Consider the following 21,681-nt stretch of genomic DNA (forward strand, 5'->3'; position numbering starts at 1 on the left):
TGGATACTGGGGTCATGCAGTTCTTCGAAAACAATGTATTACCTTTAAAATATAGCAGATTATAAGATAGCAATACAAATTAATTTTAAATATTAAAATATATATACATATATATTTACAAATGTCAATCATTTCATTTACTTCATTAAAAAAACTTCTAATAGCTACATCACAGGCACGTGTATAATATTTATACACTGATCTAATACCAAAGTCAGAATTGCATTGCTCCATTTTCAGCATTTCTCATGTTTACAAGTAATTGTATAAATCCCAACTCAATGAAAATTCCTGGGATTTAATGAACGGTTGGCACATGAGCTCAGTGAAATTAGTCTAATCTCTAACTATTTGCTTAGACATTAGATTGGCTATTACTGTATGCAATATTCAGTAGGCACTCTCTATTAAAAGCACTTTTGTGCTAAAAATGCAGTAAAAATAGTCACTGAAATCAATGTATCTTTAAGAATCAGAGGCCTGAGCAAATGAGTGATTGAGGAAGAAATTCTTTACTGTGTGGTGACTGTGCACTGGAACAGGTTGTCCAGAGAGGGTGTGGAGTCTCCCTCACTGGAAATACCCAAGAACCATCTGGATGCAATCCTGTGCAATGTGCTCTGGGATGACCCTGCATGAGCAGGGAGGTTGGACCAGATGACTACTGTGGTCCCTTCCAACCTGATCCACTCCGTGATTTTCTGGGAGGTAATGTTGTTCATCCAAACTATCACAGAACTCCTTATGACCTATCGTTATGTCAGCATAGCTAGTGTTCCACCTTTTTTTTTTTTTTATCCAAGGCTTGCATCTAAATCTTCATACATTATTGCAGACTCTTCCTGTAATGGCACATACAGGGCATCATATGCGCTAGAATAATATACTTGAAGTTACAAATAACTTTGAGTTAAACACAGAAATTTAACTAATTTATAAGCAACAACATTTCCATCATTTAGTTTGTATTAAGAAAAGAGCAAGTTAAATGAAAAAAGAAAGCTATAACATGTCTTTGATCTTGACTTTTGTGTATGTTTGGTTTTGGTTTGGGATTTTTTGGGTTGTTTTTTTTTTGTTGTTTGTTCGTTTTTGTTTTGCTTGTTTGTTTTGTTTCCATTAGGGATTTTTTTGAGGGGAGGGGTGTTTTGTTTTTTGTGCTTTGGGTTGTTTTTTACTTCCATCGACTTAATTTAGTTGAAATTGAATGTAATACAAAATATGTTTCCAGTCAGACCAAAGACCCACCTAGTCACTCCTCCTGTCTCTGACAAGGGCCAAGTGATAGGTGTGGCTAAGCAGACTATTAAATTTTACTTATGTTCCCTCTCAGATACTAGCTCTGCAACCTAGAGAACTGGAGAACCTAGTGATTTTATCTCTGGGTTCAAAAAGTCCAGGAAAAACTTGCTACATAATTTTTAAAGCCATCTATATTTTAACACCCTTAATATTCTGAGACACAAGTATCACAGTTAAATATTCATAAAATAACTGTGCCTCTTCTTTGTTTTAAAAATACCACCTGATAATTTTATTTATCCTCCACAGTTCATTCACTATAAGAAAAGGTGAAATAAATTACACTCATTTGCCTTCACTGTGTATTCATAATTTCATAAGTTTCTATGATATTCCTCTTCACAGTGATTCCTCCTGAGAATGAAGAAACCAACTCCCTTTGATCTTTCCTAAAACAGAGGCCACCCGACTGTCCTTGTTGTCCTTCTTAGTTCATTCTTTCTTAGTTCATCCTGATGTCTTTCTAGTTCTTTATAGTTTAGCTCTACCTTTTTGGGTTGGGAACACCAGAACTGTTAATGGCATTCATGTGCATGCTAGTAACACAATGTTTTGTCTTTTATTTCTGGAACTTGACATTTTGTACTTATTCACTTTCTCCTACTTAGGAACTGGATGCCATTTTCATGAAAATATCCACATTCATTCTGATACACACGATGACACAGCTGCAGAATAAAAATCCCACGACTGGCAACTTCTCGCCATTACAATATCTGAACAATAATTTGTTTTCTCACCTTTGCTTCCTATTTTATAACCAGACTTTACTACTACAAGAGTAATTTCTTTTTACCCGTTCATCTTTATGAGAGTGAAAAGCCTGGTCTGAAAACTTTTGGAAAAGCTAAGCAACTGTATCAATTAGAACACCATTATCCAAAGAATATCCCTCTAAAGAATTCAAGTAGATTTCATAGCTCAAACACTCCTCTACACAAGCACTATTGATTCTTCCCCATTACTATCATATTTCTCCATGGGTTTGATTTTGTTTTTTTCAAGAACTCTTTCTACCAATTAACACAGCACAGAAGATAAACTTCATGTAATTATCGCTGTATTTCCTTTTGAAAACAAAATTTTCTACCATCCATTCTTCTAGTACCACATTTTCTGATGTTAGCTATTTTTCATTTAGCACAAGACCTGGGCAAATACTATTTATTCCTACTTGGGCAATTTTATCACATTTATTTTAGTGATTACCACATTGCTTTGTCTTTTGACACAAAAATAAGTAATTTCGCTTTTCTTTCATGACTGCAATCACCTAATAATGTTCACCCTAAGAAGCTTTTTGCATCTAGTCAATTTGAAAAAGCTTTACTGCTACTTTTTGTATCTTTGCTAGTTCTCTCCCAAAATATTTTGATGCAGGGTGACAATGCTTTTACTTCTCATTGGAAGTGGAAGCATTTTTTTGTTTTCCCATTTGGATGAAAATCCCACCTTTTGAAGGATGTATTTATCTGCTAATCATTCTATTATTTAATCATGCTGGTTTTCCTTTTTTTTTTTTAATCCCTTGAATTTGATTTAAGGTCAGTTTTAACCTTTCACCTCTCATAGAATCTTCAGAAGAACTACAGATATCTTCACTACTCTTAGTCCTTTTACCTAGAAAAACAGGTTTAACAGATACCTGGATATGCTAATTATTTCAGTTCTCTGGGTGTCTGATCTCCTGTACTAACAATAAACCCCAAGATATTCACTGAATCACAAACAGTTGATATTAGAATGCACCTCCAAAGACGATCTGGTCCAACAGCTCTGTTCAGAGCAGGGTGAGCTAGAGCTCAGGGCCAGTGCACAGTCTGATTTTGAGTAACCCCAAGGATGGAGACTCCACAAGCTCCCTGGACAACCTATGCTGTGCTCCATCACTGTTAAGGCAAAAGAGGAATTTTTTTTCTTATGCTTAAATGGAAACTTCCTGCATTTCCCTTTGTGCCTACTGCCTCTCATCTTTTCACAGGACACCACTGTGAAGAGCCTAACCTGATTTCTTTACTTCTTCCCATCAGCAAGTTTTACACTGACAGGACTCCTCCAAGCCTTCCCTCAAGACCAAGCAGTTCCAACTGTCAGTATCTCCTCCTAAGACAAACGCTCCAAGACTTTGTTCCACTAAGGCCTCATCTCTCTTGTACCAGAGAACACAGAACAGAACACAGCGCTCCAGGTGTGGCCTCACTCACCAGTACTGAGTGAAACACAAGAGTCCCCTCTCCCAGGTTGCTGGCAACACTCTGCCTAATGCCCAGGATTTTGTTAGCTTTCTTTGTCCCAAGTTCCCATTTCTGATGCAAGTCCACCAGAATCACCAGGTTCTTTCCTGTAAAGCTGCTTTCCAGCTGGTCTTCACCCAGTCTCTACCGGATATTCTTCCCCCAGGTGCAGGATTTAGCCATTTCCCTTTATTGAACTTAATTAAATTCCCTATTTCCTATTTCTCTAGGAAATTGTTGAGGTCCCCCTGAATGGCTGCACAAGCATCTGGTCTGTCAATCACTCCTCTTAATTTTTTATCTTCTTCAAACTTGCTGGGTGTGCACTCTGTCCCATCATTCAGGTCACTAAGGAAGAGGTTGAACAGTATCTGCTCCAGGATCACCCCCTGGAGCACAACACGAGTGCCTGGCCTCTAACAGGATCTCATGAGGCTGATTACAACCTTCTGAGCCTGTCAGTTCAGCTACCTTTTGGTTCATTAACACTGTCTGTTTATCTCTTCTGTTCTTCACCAGTTTACCTATGAGGATGTTACAAGAGGCAGTTTTGAAAGCCTCACTAAAGTCAAGTCAAATTAATATTTAGACATTAATCAAAAGAAGGTGTTTATGTGGGGACAATTTCAGGAGCTGACTGTGCCAATTCATACATTCCACTTTTTTTAATAACAGTCTTGTGAATGAAGCCTTTTTCAAAAATACTCAGGTATCTATAGCTTTCTTTAAGTGATAACACTTCAGTATTTTCTCTAGGGATAATCTCAGGCTCCCCTTTCAATATCCATGGCCTAGCTGATGATCAAACAATAGTATTGTCTAGACCAAACTTAATGTAGATATCATGTGAAAAGTTCCTATCAATCTATGTCAAAGCTAGCATATTTTATCTGCCTGAATTGCTGTCTTAGGTCATTCATATAGAGACAGAGGCTCAAAGAAATGTTTTTCCTCTTGGAGACCAGTTCTCAGAACAGAGAATACTATAAGACAAATTAGGAAAGGCAGTGAAAACAGAGTCCTCAGGAATACTTTCTGAAACATATAAGCAGTGGCTAGGCTAAGAGATGTGTTTCCCACCTGTTCCTAGAAATCTATAAAAAATTAGTGGTCATCTGCAGTACCATATATTCTCAGAGCATTCCACATGCACAAAGGCCTTCTTTTATAAGCCCGTCTACATTATCTCAAGGCTTCTTTTCTTGAACTTGACATTTTCATAAACAGATTATCAATCACAAGATAATAGCTAATACATATTTTATTTTGTCTGCATCTCATTTCCTGCCATCTGAAACACCCAGGTGAAATTTAAAGTTTTCAGATTTGATTTTACTCAATTATTATGAACAAAATTCTTATTATGGTAAGATTTTCTTCATTAATAGTTAAAATGATCTATTTTCATGTTTAATATTGTCCTGATATGCCACATTTCTCCTGCTACAACTGTCAGAATAGACATGCTAGGCTGAAGCACAATAAGGGTAAAAACTAAGCCAAAAGCTGTAGATGCCATCTGGAATTCACTCTTTCCAATTCATTCCTTTTGATAGTTTTACTGACTTTTTCTGTGTATTCACAGGTTATTGTAGATTGTAGTACCTAGCATGCTGTACCACCATTTTCTCTAGAAAATCTAATTGTATATTTTGGATATAGAAATTGTGGTGCTGCATCTACTGATTTTTTAGCTATTTACTTCAGCTCCTCTGTATGACTTAAATGTGTTGCCGTGCCTTTCAAACCTTTTCTTAGGCTGCAAAGATATTCAGTCTTAATTTCTCAGGCCTGTTTGAATTAGACTCATCTACATGCACCTTCTTTGTGAGTGTATTCTTTATATTCTTTATATGTTATATTATATTATATTATATATAATATATATATATTCTTTATATGAGGTTTTATACAATTTCTTTTCATAAGGATTTATTATTGATTGAAGGCTATGAATTACATTTGTAATATTCACCTTTCCACAGAACAGCTGGGTAAACCTGATGTCAACTGCTCTGTCTCAGTGACATCATGACTATTGGATATTACTGTCTTAGTCAAAACTATATATGCTTATTTAACATTGAAATTGCAACGTAGTTTTTGCTGACTTTTCTGTGACCTTTGAAAAAGCTCTTGCAGTACTACAGCTTTTACACATAAATCCACTGTGTTTTTTAAACAGTGTAAAGAACTTAGCATTTGGTGGGACTCACTGAGGGAGTGGGACTCATTGAGGTCTGCATTTTCATTAATTTGGTTGTTATTTGACACAGAGTTGATACTGTACTCTTTTCAATGTTTCTGTATTTCCTCTACTTCTTTCTGAAGAAAACAACTAAACTTTAAAAAATAGCTGTGTTTCAAACAATTATCTTTTTGGGGGCCTCTTTGTACCTTGTGAATTTACAGAAATTCTTGAAAAGTGTGCTAGTATCAGACCCTTAACCTCCACCTTTTGACAAAAAAGTCTCCCGATCACCATTATTCTATATTTGGCTACAGCTCCTCTACTTTTCACTGTACTTCCAATGACAACAGAAAAACCTAAACTGCCTCTTAAGACTGTACATATTTGCAAAAGAGACAGAGTACGTAGTATTATTCAAAATATTTGTCAAATTTTGTATTCTGTAAAAAAACACAGATCCATCTAGGCTTTTAACTCTTTTATCCTTAAAGAAAGAGAATGTATTCACAGTTGAAAAGACAGGCAGATTTCAGGTCGCTCTTCTCCATTCTCCTTTGATTTTTACGAAGAGAAAGCTAACACTGTTCTTCAAATAAAAAGAAGCCTGGATTGTTTCATACATAACTGTTTGCAATGCCTGCCAAAGACAACAATCTCTACAAAGAACTACACATGCCCAGTCACTCTGGTTTGTATGCCGTCCAAGAAAAGCAGAAACAGAGACATCTTTAAAAGCCATTTTTAGAATAATGTGGGTAAACCAGGAGAATAAGGAACTATGTAAGGACGGTAGAGCTGGGCCTGTAATTGTGTAATGTTTATTTTATAGCACATAACAGTTTATAAACTTACCACATCCTTGGGTGGAGACTCTGTTTCCTTCTTTGCTTTTTTACCCATTCTAAAAACAAACAAACAAACAAAAATAAAAGCAGGCAAACAAACTCCCTTCTGTGTTTTAGGAACCAGTTTACCAGTAATTCAGGGAACCTTTTAAGACTGACTGTCTTATTCATTTTACCCACCAAATCAGTCTGAAAATTTCTTTGACAAAGTAATTTCTATAGAGAAAGTAGTCCCTCTTTCTAACATTTGTACACATTTGGTAAAATACGTCAACAACATACATAGCTAAAAAGGTCTCAGACAGCACAGGCTCAGGTTGTAATGTGGTACAAATACATAGAATATTCCTTTCTGTAAATTAGTTTTATCTGCATCTATAAATCATATATGAACTTGAAAGTCCTTTTAGGGCATTTCCCCATGTTTGTCTACACATTCTATGTTGGCAAATATTCCATACAACTGCAGAATGTACAAATAAGTTCTACCTTGAAAACATGGTTCAAATGCAATTTGAATTCTCTGTTCATATTTCACAGGAGACAAAAATCAGGTCTGCAGGTATTAAGAAACAGTTCTGCACAGTATAAATGTCATTGATTTTTAAAAAGTTACATTTATTTACACAAAGTCCAGCTTGTCTTATTAATTTTTCTTTTTGCATTAGCACACGTGCGCATAACCAAGAAGACCTCCTCAGCTGCATCTAATAGCAGCTTCTGAAGCATATGGATGTAATACCTCATGTGGACCTAATTTCATGTAGCTTGCAAAACTTCAGCAGAGCCTTCCAGTTGAGGTACAGCCAAAAGTAAAGGGCAACATGAGCCACTAGCACTAGCTTTGCATAGAACATAACTCAAGTTATGGCAAACTTAAGTTTGTTTTAACAATGCGTAAAAGTGAAATGTGCACCGCTAGTACCCCTTGTTAATTCCTCGGTTAGTTCTCAAAGGGAGACCACACATTCACCCTCAGCCAGAGTTTACTGAGAGCCTACCTCTGCTATAAGAGATTATTTTCTAGTGCAGCATGAGCTGTAACCTGGATGCTTATTTGTTGTTTTCAACAAAAATTTGGAGCTCTTCTTGAATTTTCCAGTACTGCTCCTCTACTAATCTCTACAAATAAATTAACACAGCACTAATGAAAGCAGTTGATATAGCACATCCTAAAAACAGATCTGAAATTTCAGACTTCATAGGCAGGTCACTAATTACAGTTTTGAGAGGAAGATCCACACAGCCAAAGACTTTTCAGCTCTCATCTGCTTTATCCTTTTGCATCTGTACACACACATGCGTGAAACACACACACACAAATTCAGTGTGTCAGAAAGCACAGCTTTGGCCAGAGACAAATTAATTTATATAAGAAAAAGCATAAGAACAATTTATTGACAGTATATTCAACAGGTGTGATGGACATACTACCTTCTGATTTATGCAGTCACTGTAGAAAGTAAGAATCATGCACACATGCAAGAACCAGATTTAGATGGACATTCAGGAAATCTGAGTTATTTAGATTGTGCTAGATCCCAGTATGGAGATATGGACACATACTCAGAATCATTCAGTTCAGCTCAATTCATTTCAGATATAAATTAAGCTGCAGTCATAAAAGGCAATTCTAATTCTGAGTGAGTTTAATTAAGTTTAAACCAACTAATTTTAAAAGTTAATTAATGAAAAATTATTTATAATGTTATATAATTAATGTTCTCAGATTAAAATTATATATATTTCAAGACCAAGAATAACTGAGGCTTTTAATGGCAAATATTTCTTCACTCTGTATAAATACATACAATTTCTGAGCATATTTTAAAGAAACTTTTACATATTTCTCAGTGTTCAGAAATATTTGGTTCCTTAAAAAATTTCATTTAAAAACAAGCAGTGTGATTTGTAGCAACAAGCAGAGAGAACAGGTCGATTACTTTACTGTCAGTAATGCTACTCAGTCTATTTCTTTGGTGCAGTTACTAATCTAAGTTTCAATACATTTTGCCATCAAACATTGGTGTGAGCTTTGTTTCCATAAACCTCTCTGTATTCAGTGGTCATTCTCTGACTTGAAGGAATGATGGACACGGAATTCTTTGGCTTACTGATAATTAAAAATGTGTCTTCTGCATTGAACTGTAATTATCACAGACAATCAATGCGTACAGGTATTGAAAGGCTACTGACCCATAAAAGAGCTTCTTTATTCAAATCCCTTTCTCTCCAAGATAACTGCATGCTGTCTTTTTCTCAGTAGATTCTCAGTTAACCAATCTAAATATTTCAAATTTGGACAACAATTGTAGTCGGGCTTAAATTTTTATACCTATCAAATGCTGGCTTAATGTTCCCTGTAAAACTTATTTTAAAAATGAAAATTATTCAAAATTATTCACTAGTAATTACGTGTACATGTAATTAAATTAATTCATTCCTGGAAAAACTTGCTGTTTATGGCATGGATGGGTTAACACTTTGCCTGGAGGAGACTCAGGGGGACCTTACTGCTCTCTGCAACTGCCTGAAAGGAGGGTGCACCAAGGTGGGGGCTGGTCTCTTCTTCCACATAACAAGCATTACAGCAAGAGAAAATGGCCTCAAGTTGTGCCAGGGTTGGTTTAGATTGGATATTAGGAAATATTTATTCACCAAAAGGATTGTAAGCATTGGAACAGGCTGCCCAGGGAAGTGCTTGAGCCACCAAGTCCTGGAGGTATTAAGATATTTGGTGCTTAGGGACATGGCTTAGTCGTGGGCTGGGCAGTGTTAGGTTAACAGCTGGACTTGTTCTAAAAGGTCTTTTCCAAACTAAATGATTCTATGTTTCTAAATTTTAAAGACAAAATTCTCATTTGAGTAATATCCTCTACTTCATGTCCTGCACATTTCTAGAATCATAGGAGCATGCCTTTTCTACATATGTTTTTTGAGATTAAAGGGTTGATTGTTTTAAATCATGTAGAGCTAGAGGTAATAAAGTACTTTGACCTAACAGATGTGGCCAATACATAGCCAAGCAATCCATGAAGTTATCATTCCATGCTACTTCCTGCCCTTCACCTGGAATTTATTGCCTCAGTGGTAGACAACCTAGCCTTGCTTTTCCTTCTCCAATGCAGTTTTAGTGCAGTGGTGCAATCAGGTGGTGTCTCTCAAGCAGCAGGACAGTCATTATGTCTAACTAAATCCTCATTCCAAAACCACAATCCCCAAAGCTCTCCCTCAGCTCTGGCTATTCTTAGTGCCTTAGCTCAGTAGGCACTTCCCTGTTTCACTCTGAACTTCATTAGCTTTCCCACAGGACCAGAACCACTCCAGTATGAGCATCCTAAGTTAAACCCATATCCAGAATCTATGAGTAGTGTCCATTAAACAAAACTAAGTATCAGCACTAAAGTTAATCACTCTGCTTGATAATTGATGGAGATCTAATCAACCTATTCAATAGCTCTTAAGGCAGATTCATCTTAAAGGAGGTATCTAAAATGGAATAGCACCTTAAAAATAACTACTTTTTCCTTGGACCAAGACCAGAGTCTGGAGTTGTTAGCTCATGTATTTACATTGACATCTAAGTTTGTGAGCTAAGTTTATTACCCCATTTCTCCACATAAATCCACATGCCAGGCTAGGTCTGGCTGACACTATCATAGCAGACTGAACACCAGCAGAACCAGGCATACAAAAAAACACAGCCACCTTGTCTTTTTTGCAATGGCTGCAGGAACAGGCACATCTCCAGTAATATCTCTATGACCAGAACATTGTGCCTGTGAGTGGAAAATGATTTTGCAGAAGGTCAGAAATGCAGATTTTTTGGTTCAAAGTGGAAGCCTCTAACTTCTAAACTATTTTATCAGGAACTGGCATCTCTGCCATGTCAAATAAAATACAGAAAATTTATTTAGTTTTTGGAAGAGTTGCTGCAGATGCCTGCTCAGAGGAGCAGACTCCAAGTACTAGATCATAAGATAATGGCGGCCCTGATCCCTGTACTTATTTATTTTTACTGTGATGCTTTAATGTGAATAGTTGCTTTTCTCAGTGTGAATACTTTCTTAGATTGCAAATTTGAGATACCCACTTATTTCTAGTCACTACACTTTTTATTTTTAAAAACACAAGATGATGGCTAGCAAGTGAGCTTTAACAAAGAAAGAATCTATAAATTGTACTTTGAAATATGAGGAAATATTTCTGATTGTTTGTCTGTTTGAAATATCGAAGACTTATAAGTACTTCCTTTACCCTGTTAGAGTCCTGTTGCATACACCTAAAGAACATGGTATTTCCTGAGTTTAAATCAGACAATGCACTTAAAAAACACTTCCTGTTCCATTTGCATCTTCTGTTTTCTAAAACCTTAAATAACAGCTGCAACAACCTAGGACCCTGCACAAACTGTGAGAGCTGAGTCGAAGAACAGGAGTAAGTCAGAGGCACTGCCAGCAGTGGAACTTACCTCTTAGTCAAGGAATCAAAGGTCTGGGCTGAGAGCAATTACCCCTGTGGAAAAGCAATGCAAGGAGAAGGATTTAGAAATAGCTTCTAACCAGTTGTTTATTACATGATCCACTTTCAAATTAACAGACAATTTCCTTAAAATAGTCTCAATCCGTGTTACTCCAACCTAGCCACGATTTTCAGGTTCTTACTGAAAATGATGCACAAGTAAGATTCTTTTTGCCTTACAGGTGATAATTTCATAATGTCAATTTAGTTGAACAAATTTAATTGAAGTATAGCTGTTTATTTTTGTCTCAGAGAAACTTTTTTCTTGTGATAACAGTGAAAATTGCCTATAAATCAGTCATTATCATTGATTATTTCAACCGATTTTTGTATGGACATTCTAGTACTGCTGCCCTCCAATGGAATCAAAAGATAATCATATCATCAGCAGACAATCTCACTCCTTTCTTGAGTCCATAAAACAATACGTCCTCTGTATACCAGCCTTAATATCCTCATCATTCTCAGATGGCTTCATCTTAATTAAGAGAATAATGTGGAATAGTCTTGAAACTCCTTTCCTTCTCCCAAATTCTCCTTTCATCTTTTTTTCTGCCCAAATCCTTAAATATGGATCAATAGACTTCCCTTTCCCTGTGTTGTCATGACAGTGCAAGCATTACCATACTATTAAAAAACTTGGCTTCATATAATAAAAGAGTTAAAAAGAGATAGCAGGTCCAATTTAATATTCAGTTCCTGCAGATATAGATATTTGTGCCATATGAAAATAATACATTATGTGGGAGACCAATTAAGTCAAGGCCTTTGAATTTGCCCACTGTTTTATCTGTGTGCATGTGTATATTTGTTGAAAAAATGATGAGGAAGTTCCACCTGAATGAGGAAAAGCTTCTTTACTCTGCAGGTGATCAAGCACTGGAACAGATTGTCCAGAGAGGGTGTGGAGTCTCCCTCACTGGAGAGATTTAAGAACCATCTGGATGCAATCCTGTGCAATGTGCTCTGGGATGGCCTTGCTTGAGCAGGGAGGTTGGACCAGATGACCACTGTGGTCCCTTCCAACCTGACTCACCCTGTGATTCTGTGATTCTGTGAATAAGAACAGTCTTCCACATGGCTGATCAGTATCCAGCCTCCAGAATGACAACAGACAAATGTTTCTGATAAATGCCTGAAACTAATCCCAAAAGTCAGATTTCTTCCATCTGTTACAGGGTTTCTATTTCCCTAAAGTACCAAGGTTTAGATCTCCTAAAGTTTTTATGTTCTTCCTAACAATAGTAGCTATTTTTACTGTCCACATAAACGCCTAATCCTTTTACCCCTCATTCTTAGACATGCTACAGCATATATCCAATTGTCAAGTGTCCTGTATAAGAACTACTCCTTAGATTTAAAAATATGTAAATAGTTTAAATGTGTTATTCAATCCAACACAATAACCCTTCCTTCTTATATTACAGCTTTAGTTACCAGATGCCTTGACTTGATCTTTTCTAACTTCCTTTATAAGTCACTGTACATTCTGATTTACCTCCTTTCTAAGCTGTCTTAATTATTTTTTTCCATATAGGTTTTCCAGACATGTATGTTTCCTGTCTCAGAGTCCCTCTGTGACTGTTAAACCTTTCTCAGATATGACGTACCTAACAAGAAATACTGTAATCAATTCTAGAACACTACTGACTTATTCGAGTGACATTGTAACTTTCAGGGTATTTATTTTAACCCAGTTTCCTCAGTGAAGATTTTCACTAAGTTATCCACATATGGTAAACAGCTCATTTTCTCAGTCGATCACAATTAATTTAGATTTACTACTGAAGAGAATATATTGTTCCAAGTATTCCTGACATAAATTACACTGCTTTCATCAACAATGAGTTTTATTTGTCATGGTGTTACTAGTTCACCCAAATGCAGAAGAGCTCTCAGAAGTTTCTACAAGTCTTCTTTAGTTCTAACAAATTATTTTAATCTCCCCAGAATATTTTTATTTCTCTATGCTATTGCTAATTTCCAAATTATAATGAACAGATTAAATAAACATCAGACCTAGGATCTATCCTTGGAGAATCCAAGCTGTGACAAGATGAATCGAGGAGATTTTCGTGTGTAATTCTAAATGTCTGAGATGCATAGTGAAATCCCTCATCCCATGAAAAACAGACTAAAGAAAAATTGACTTAATCTAAACCAAGTAAGAGACACTAGTTGCACAACCATTATCTGAGCTACAATAGCCAGACACTTCCCATTCAGAAGGCAAGGATGGTCTGACTCAGGAAGAAGTACTACTAAAAAATTAAAGACACTCCTAAGATTTTAGCCAGCTGTGACAATCTACATGAATTAAAATGAATGCTTCCTCCTGTCAGTTTCATGGGAGCATCAGGGGAAAGGGACATTCTGAACGAGTGGACTTGTCCCTCTCCCCATCACAGACACTGCATCATATTAATCCCACCTATCACACTATATCTTAAAAACCTTAAATATTTTTCCCACCTGTCTCATTAAGAAGTTGTTAAAAAAAGTTGTTCAATTATTTCAATTACTTTCTTTGCTGGCATGTATGAAAATATTCTTTATAGTAAATATTTATACTATACAATATATATTTACTGTATTCTATGCATGCCATATATTATATTCTATAAATTCCACATATAATTACATATATAGAATCAGAATACATTTAGAATCCTAGAATGGTTTTGTTGGAAGGGCCCTTAAAGATCATCTCATTCCAGCCCCGCTGCCATGGGCAAGGACACCTCCACTAGACAAGGTTGCTCAAACCCCCATCCAACCAGGCCTTGAACACTTCCAGTGATGGATCCACAACTTCTCTGGGCAACTTCTTCCAATGTCTCACCACCCTCTGAGTGACTATGTAACCTAAACCTACTCTCTTTGATTTTTAAAGCCAGTCGCCTATGCCCAATCCCTGCATGCCCTTGTAAAAAGTCCCTTTCCAGCTCTCCTGTGGGGTCATTTTAGGTACCAGAAGGTGCTCTAAGGTCTCCCCAGAGCCTTCTCCTCTCCAGGCTGAAAACCACCAACTCTCTCAGCCTATCTGCATAGGACAGGTACTCCAGCCCTCTGATCATGCCCTTCCTCTATCTGAAGGTAACATTTCATTTTGTTAGCCTAAAGAATTCTGCTTTCCTCAAAAAAAAGATTCCTTATTTCCCACATAGACTCATAGAATCTGCTGGGTTGGAAGGGACCCATCAGGATCATCGAGTCCAACTCCTGGCCCTGCACAGCACCATCCCCAAACGCCACACCATGTGCCTGAGAGTCCAGGTGCTTCTTGAACTCTGTCAGGCTTGGTGCTGTGACCACTTCCCTGGGGACCTGTTCCAATGCTGTGACCACTTCCCTGGAGACCTGCTTCAGTGAACAGGTCCCTGGGGGCCTCTTCCAACCACCCTCTGGGTGAAGAAATTTTTCCTAAAAAAAAATCTCCCTTCACACACCTTGAGGCCATTCCCTCAGGTCATGTCACTGGTCACCACAGAGAAGAGATCAGTGCCTGACCTTCCACTTCTCCCTGTGAAGGCTGGGGAGGGGGGGGGCTCCTCCTGGTCTCCTTCAGGCTGAACAAGAGGAGTGATCTCAGCTGCTTCTCACACAGCTTCCTCTCCAGACTTTCACCATGCTCATGGCCCTCCTTTGGACACTCTTACAGTTAAATGTCTTTTTTACATTGTGGCACCCAGAACTGCCCCCAGCACTCGGGGTGAGGCTGCCCCAGCTCAGAGCAGAGCAGGACAATCCCTCCCTTGCCCTGCTGGCCATGCTGTGCCTGATGCCCCCCAGGACAGGGTTGGCCCTCCTGGCTGCCAGGGCACTGCTGGCTCAGGTTCACCTTGCCATGGACCAGGACCCCCAGGTCCCCTTCCTGTTCATACATCCAGGGTTGTCATATCCCTGACACTTGACCTCGTTAAATTTCACATGTCTGGTAATTGCCCAATCCTCTAATTAGTCCAGATCTTTCCCCAGGGCCTCTTTTAATGTAAATAACTGAAGAAACATGTATCTAAATTCAACCAGAATGTTTAAAGACTTATCTACAGAAAAAGATGCTCAAATAAGGGGCTTCACAAGCTCTCTGAAGACACATGCTGTTGAGTGAAGTGTTCAGATTGCTTTAGAAAGAAAAATCATGTCCCAGCAGCATGTTATTCATTGCATAATGTTTTAATAAAAATTGTAAAACATTATAATAATTATAACTTATAGTGAAATTTTATAATTATTTAGGCTTTTAACAAATAGAAATCCTAAATGAAACACAAACAGAATGTTTATCCTCCTCTCTATTTCAATTCATAATACACATATAATACATAATATATATTATCTCTAATAATTTTTCATGTGTATATGTACATTACATATATAGTAGGCTCTGTCTATTTTAAGGATACAAAACTGCAACCTTAATCAAAGGACTTCTCACACTGCACATACTGAAATCCTATGTTCTTTCCTTTCTTGGTAAAAAAATTTACCACTGCAAATATGTAGTTTATGCATGTAAAAGCAAAAGAGCAAGAAGAGACAAGGCCATATGTCACCATCTGGCTTAACTAAAGTACAGTTGAAGAGCATGAAGTATTTTTCAGAAAATGAAGTTATTTTAAACAATATAAATAGGCTCTGAAAAATGGCTATGATGCAACATAGCAAAGGCAACAAAAGAGTTTCTGCAGGCTGTAAAGGGGACTCAAAAAAAAAAAGGCAGCAACCACAAAACACACACACACACACACACACACACACATGAATTATGAGTAAGGATCACCATAACATAAGTAGAACCCCAGGAAATGAGATAAACTCTAAGTTTAGCCCTTACTTTTCCAAGACCCGGTAAGAATATAGGAATATGGAAACTGCTTCCATTAATAATTTTATCTTCAAAGAAATGTATTGGCTGTTTCCTTTTCTGAATTTTTGCTTTAGAAAGATCATCCTCATAAGCGTTTTTTAAGTCCTTTTGAAAACATGGATGACCTCTGCTGAGCATCCCAGATGAAGCCTCCCCTGCCTTGTACAAAATTGTACTCATACTTCTTTGTCAACACGGGAAACATCTCAGATGTGTTACTATCACGTTCATGATTTTGATGGTTATGTCTGCAAGGGTAGCCCTATTGTTTCATTTGAACTGCTCATTTACCAGGCTCTACTATGTTTTCAGTTAAAAAAAAAAAAAAAAAAGACATTTGTTGCAGTTTAAGACAAATATGGAGGTAGCAGATTTGCAAACCTAAGGACAGCAGTGGACATATAAGCCCATGTTGGGCTTATATTGTGTTAGAGGAATATTAGATAATCAGAAAATGGCAACCCGATAAAAATAAAAAAATGAAAGGAAGTTAAAAAAGGAAATCTTGCTTTCATCAATAAATGTGAAATTGATCTTGCTCACTGTCAATGAACAATAGAAAGCAGATGTCTTTACCTTGCATAATCTCAGACTATCTTGTATAGATGATAACATCAGATAGCCAAAAAGATTTTAAAAGAGTTCTGTACTATAGACGATGCTTCTCTACCAGCTGATCCATATTTTGCTTTGAAATTCCCATCTACAATAGTCCCAAGACTTTTGAAATATTAATAAATGAGGTGAGGTTTTTCCCCTAATAGCCTAATCACCCATTACTGTTCTTTTAGAGAAACCCTCTGTATTTAATTGGGTTTTTTTAAATTCTCATCTCCAATCCATAGAATTTTAGATTTCATACCTTTCATGTTACTGTCACACAGAAATTCCACATCTCACTGAAGAGAACTGTTATTTTTCTTTTTCCATATCATCTATCTAGATTTTTAAATAAAATTCTTTTTCCTCTACCATCTAAGTTTCCTTATGGCAGGTCTTTCCTTACTGCAGTTTCTTGCTTCCCAATTTGCATCTAAAAAGACTGGTACAGTTATCTGCTGAATGTGTCCACTCATTGCTGACATCAGTTCCTAAATTCCCAGTTTCTAGTATGAAATAGTGTGAGGAGCCCTTCAGTGCAGGATATTCTGTCTGGGTTTAAATTTTATCTATGTTCATACTGAGGCACTTCAGTTGTTATTAAACATCACAATTTTAATATAAATCTTGCAATTGCCACTACTGTTCTTAAAGGGGTTGTTATCCTTATCATGGAGACAGTAAGTTTTTAGTGGGCTTTTTGGCTATGGTTGGAGGAAACTTCAATGTATGCCTTTAAGAATTATAGAATCTTAGAATGATAGTTGGAATGTGATCTTGACAATTATCTAGTTCTAACTCCTCTGCTGTGGGCAGGGCACACTTTCCACTAGACCAGGTTTTTCAGAGCCGCATCCATCCTGGCCTTGAGCACCTCCAGGGATGGGGCATCCACAGCTTCCCTGGGCAACCTGTTCCAGTGCCTCACCACCCTCAGTCAAGAATTTTTTCCCAAGATCTAATGTAAACCCACTCTCTTTCAATTTAAACCCATTCCCCCTTATCCTGTCACTACGTGCCCTCGTAAACAGTCTTGCTCCGTCCTTTCTGTAAATTCTCTTTTGGTACCTGGAAGGATGATATCACAAAAAAAAAAAAAAAAAAAAAAAAAAAAAAAAAAAAAACACAAAACCAAAAACCAAAAATAACCCATCAAAACAAAACAAAACCCACGAAAAAAACCCAAAACAAAACAAAACAAAAAACCAAAACAAAATTTTAAAACCCCCAACTTTTAAAACCTTAACTTACTCCGAAGGTCTACAGACACTTGGCCCTCAGTTCACTGGCAAGCGCCGAGGAGCCAGACCCCCCGGCAGCCGGGGCACGGCCCGAGGGCCGCCCGCCCGATACCGCCGATGCCGCCCGGCACCGCCGCGACCCGGGGGCTGTACCGGTGGTTTGTGCTCACTGCCCCGAGCCCCGCTGCCCTCGGCGCGGCCAACGCTGCCCGGCCTTGCCCGCAGCCAGCGGAGCGCAGCGCCCGCGCCCCCCGCGCCGCCCGGGGGCGATCGCGCAGCGCCGCCCGCGCCGCTGCTTCGGCGTTGCCGGGAGACGGCGGCGGCCGCGCCTGAGGGAGGCCGGGCCTGAGGGAGCCGGGCCCGCCGCCCCCGCGCCTCCTTCCTTCCCTCCGCTCTGCCGGTTGTCCCTGGGCAACGGCTTCGAGCGTTTCGTGTGAGCTCCCAGAAGCCTTCAGGGAAGCGTTTCGCCGTGACACACGCGTTTAATCCAGTTCTTCACAGTGTATCCCGACTCCGAAGTGCCGGTGACGCTGCTTTGAGGGAAACTTCAAGTCGTTAATGTTGATGGGCGCTGGGTAATGATGGAAAAAAGAATCAGTTATTTCTGCAGACTAAAGGAAAAGGCTGCTTACTCACCCAAAGACACAATTTTTGAAAATTAACCAACGTGTGCAGTCTGTCTAAAATTTGCAAATTGATATGTTCACACCTTACTTTTGTGATTTTTCTCTACCCTGTTTCACTTTCTATTTTCAGGGCATTCATGCGGAAAAAAAATTAGAAAAGTGGAAGCCAGCAGTTTTCAGGAGCAATGGGCAAAGCCATGGGCAGAGCATCAGCCCAGAGGCACAGCGGGCCCGAGGGGCGACCTCCACTCCTCAGCTCTGGGCTGGTGATGAAGGAAGCTGTGCTCTGTGGGGAATTGTGCTAGTCTCAGAATAATAATTCATTCCAGTGTTCTCTTTTGCCAGCCAGGGCTGTTCTGGAAGGAATCCTAAGCTGAATTCTGAAATCAAATAACGTTTTCTACTTGAAATGCAGCATAATTGCTGTCAGTAGCTGCAGGAGTAACAGAAATCAGGCAAATATAATCATTTGGGGCCTCAAAGTCGGGTAAGTTATAGGTAAAGAAATTACAGCTGCTACTGTCTCTCTACTGTGACTCCTTTTAATCATAAATATCATTGCTTTCTCCCCAGATTTCTTACGATGTTATAAATATAAATTTGGTTCTATTTTTATAAGCCATATCATTCTGTTGAGATCATGGCAGAAACATATCCTGGCCTCACACTATGACAAATATGTGCCATCATAACAGAAGAGCCAGTGGGTCATTTTCAGCCATAGGCAAGACACATGTAAAGGCATCTCCTTCCACTTTCAACATCATAACTCCTATAGAAAATTTATGGAGGTTTATAGTCATCTTCCTTGGAAAGTAACTGCCATGACAAGTCAAGAACAATTTCTACTGACTGGTACCTCTGGAGATAGAGGAAATCACACTTTGTTTTCACAAACTTTGTGACTGACTGACTTTCCATAAGGCCTGACCAATGGATGTCCCAGGTTTACAATGGTTAGTAGAATCTCACCCTGGCAGGAAAGGAAGCAAAAACTTTTGGTATAGGCAAGTCACCAGCTTCCCTAACTTCTTCATGGACTTTTCTCTAAACAGTCAGGCACCACAGTGACAGGTAGGTGCTATAAATATAAGAGATGAATGTAAATAGTAAAGGCAAAAATTTGGGTTTAACTCTGTGCTGAGTGTGGCTGGGCTGCAGATACTTGTCTTCATAGCAGCTTGTACATTGCCATGTTGTATGTTTGTGACCAAACTGTGCTAATTACACTCTTGCTAAGCAGTGCTTGCACAATGTCAAGGCCACCTCTGTTTCTCTCACTGCCCTGCCAGGGGGTAGGCTGGGGGTGGGCAGGAGTTTGGGAAGGGGACACAGCTGGGAGAGCTGACCCCGACTGACCAAGGGGTGATTTTATGCCCAATCACATTAGGCTCAGCAATAAAGCTGGAGGGTGGTCTTCCTAAAGTAGCTGTTGCTTGGGGACTGGCTGGGCACTTGCCTGCTGGTGGGAGGTGCTAAGTCTTTGCAGATCATTGGGGTTTTTTAAAACTTTTTCTTCATTTATTACACAGTCTTTATCTTGAGCCATTTGTTCTTTTCTCACTTCTCTTTTTCTAATTCTGTCCTGCATCCTGCTGTGGGTGTGGAGATACAGTGATCAAGCAGCCCACTGGTACATAGTTGCTGCTTGGGATTTCCTCATCCCAAACACAATATCCATTACTAGGAAAGTTTGTCTTTTTTTTTTTTTTTGTCATCAATAATGGTACTTCTTGTTGCTATTTCAAACATAATTCTGGCCAACTGCTAGGTGGTTAGATATTTTCCTTATTTCATATAAATGATCACATAGAAGATAAACAGATGCAGAGTCCACGTGGAAGAGGAGGGACGTGGTAATCAGGTGTACGTTCACCCTGCGTGTTCACCCTGCATTTCAATACACTCACATGGAACCAGGGCCTCGGCTGTCCCTGAGGACTAAAGGGTCTTCCACAGGTAGGAAAAGCACAGGTACTCTCAGACTCGTAGCCAGGACTTTTCATAAATTTTGTGAAGAGTGTGAGTCTGTTTTGTGAAGCAGAAAGGAAGATGGACAACAGCAGATGACCAGGAGAAAGTCAAGCCTGCAGTGACAGAAAGAAGACTTCGTGTTTTTATTTTCATCTGTGTTTGCCATGAGAAGTGGCAATCAAACATGAGAAGTGGCAATCAAACCCTGTGTGACACACATATATTTGCAGTATTTTTACCTGTGTTTTGGCAAAATTATACAAATATATCAAGAAAAATATTTTATAATTTAATTTTGTGGAAATTTTCTGAATTTGTCATTAAGTAACAACTTACTAATAAGGAAGCAAAGGGAGAGAACAAATGAGAACACCTACAAAATGCCATGAAAACTCACAACAGTCAGAGAGTCAGAAATTACAGGATCCACAGAATAACAGAATATTCTGAGTTGGAGGGGATTCATGAGGATCATTGAGTCCAGTTCTTGGCCCTGCTCAAGACAGCCCCAAGAATAACAGCATGGGCCTAAGAGCATTGTCCAAACACTTTTTGAGCTCAATATTTTATTGAAATATAATTTTTTCTAATGCTAAAAAATATACAAACCAAAATAATATGTATTGCATTAAAGACAGGAGATTATGAAATAAAATAACTTCCTAGAGACTCAATACCTAACAGAGTGAAAAACTCTGTAATTACAAGAGCTTCATTAACTACACATTTCAATGAAATTTTGTGACTAAACTTTTGATAAAGCCACTATAGAATTTGTGTGCTGTCCTATGAAGGGACAGGGCTAATCAGTTTGATTAATTTAAAGGTTCTGAAAAAAAAACCCCTCAAGTATGAATTAAAAGCATATTTGAAAGAATATTGGGGAACAACATTTTAAAACATTTAAAATATTTAATTTCAAAAGGTATTTAAATGAATAAGCTACTGCCAAATCAAAGTACTTGTTGAATTTAAGTGTTGGAAATTTGCATGTTGAAGTGTTTGAAATTATCTTTCTGCTTTTACTGGAAGTGCCACTGGGGGAGTAATTTCTCATTTCCTAAAACATCAGAAGTAGAATTACTATTTGCTGCAGTGCTTGTATGAAATAATTCTTTTTTTTCCATTAAAAAAATCATAATTTATGCTTTAAGAAATGCCTGATGACATACAGTACAAACAGTCTTGTCATATAACATGTTTTATATCAGTCTCAAAAGACACTTAAAAGGAACTTTCCTTTTCTGACAAGAAGCAGCTGGCTTAAGGAGTGATGA

General features: G+C 38.2%; 1 protein-coding gene across 1 annotated transcript in view; it reads right to left on the bottom strand.

The window, feature by feature from the left end:
- Nucleotides 1-18,119, bottom strand: part of ARMC3 (armadillo repeat containing 3) — a 62,069-nt gene extending 43,950 nt beyond the window's left edge. The window contains exons 1-3 of the mRNA XM_077174012.1: nt 17,815-18,119; nt 11,044-11,087; nt 6,580-6,628 (exon numbers count right to left, since the gene is read on the bottom strand). Coding sequence (XP_077030127.1) covers nt 6,580-6,627 — 48 coding nt within the window. The 5' untranslated portion in view covers nt 6,628; nt 11,044-11,087; nt 17,815-18,119. The remainder of the gene's footprint in view (nt 1-6,579; nt 6,629-11,043; nt 11,088-17,814) is intronic.
- Between the last annotated feature and the right edge of the window lie 3,562 nt (nt 18,120-21,681).

The sequence above is a fragment of the Agelaius phoeniceus genome, chromosome 1 (assembly GCF_051311805.1).
Source record: "Agelaius phoeniceus isolate bAgePho1 chromosome 1, bAgePho1.hap1, whole genome shotgun sequence".
Taxonomy (NCBI): domain Eukaryota; kingdom Metazoa; phylum Chordata; class Aves; order Passeriformes; family Icteridae; genus Agelaius; species Agelaius phoeniceus.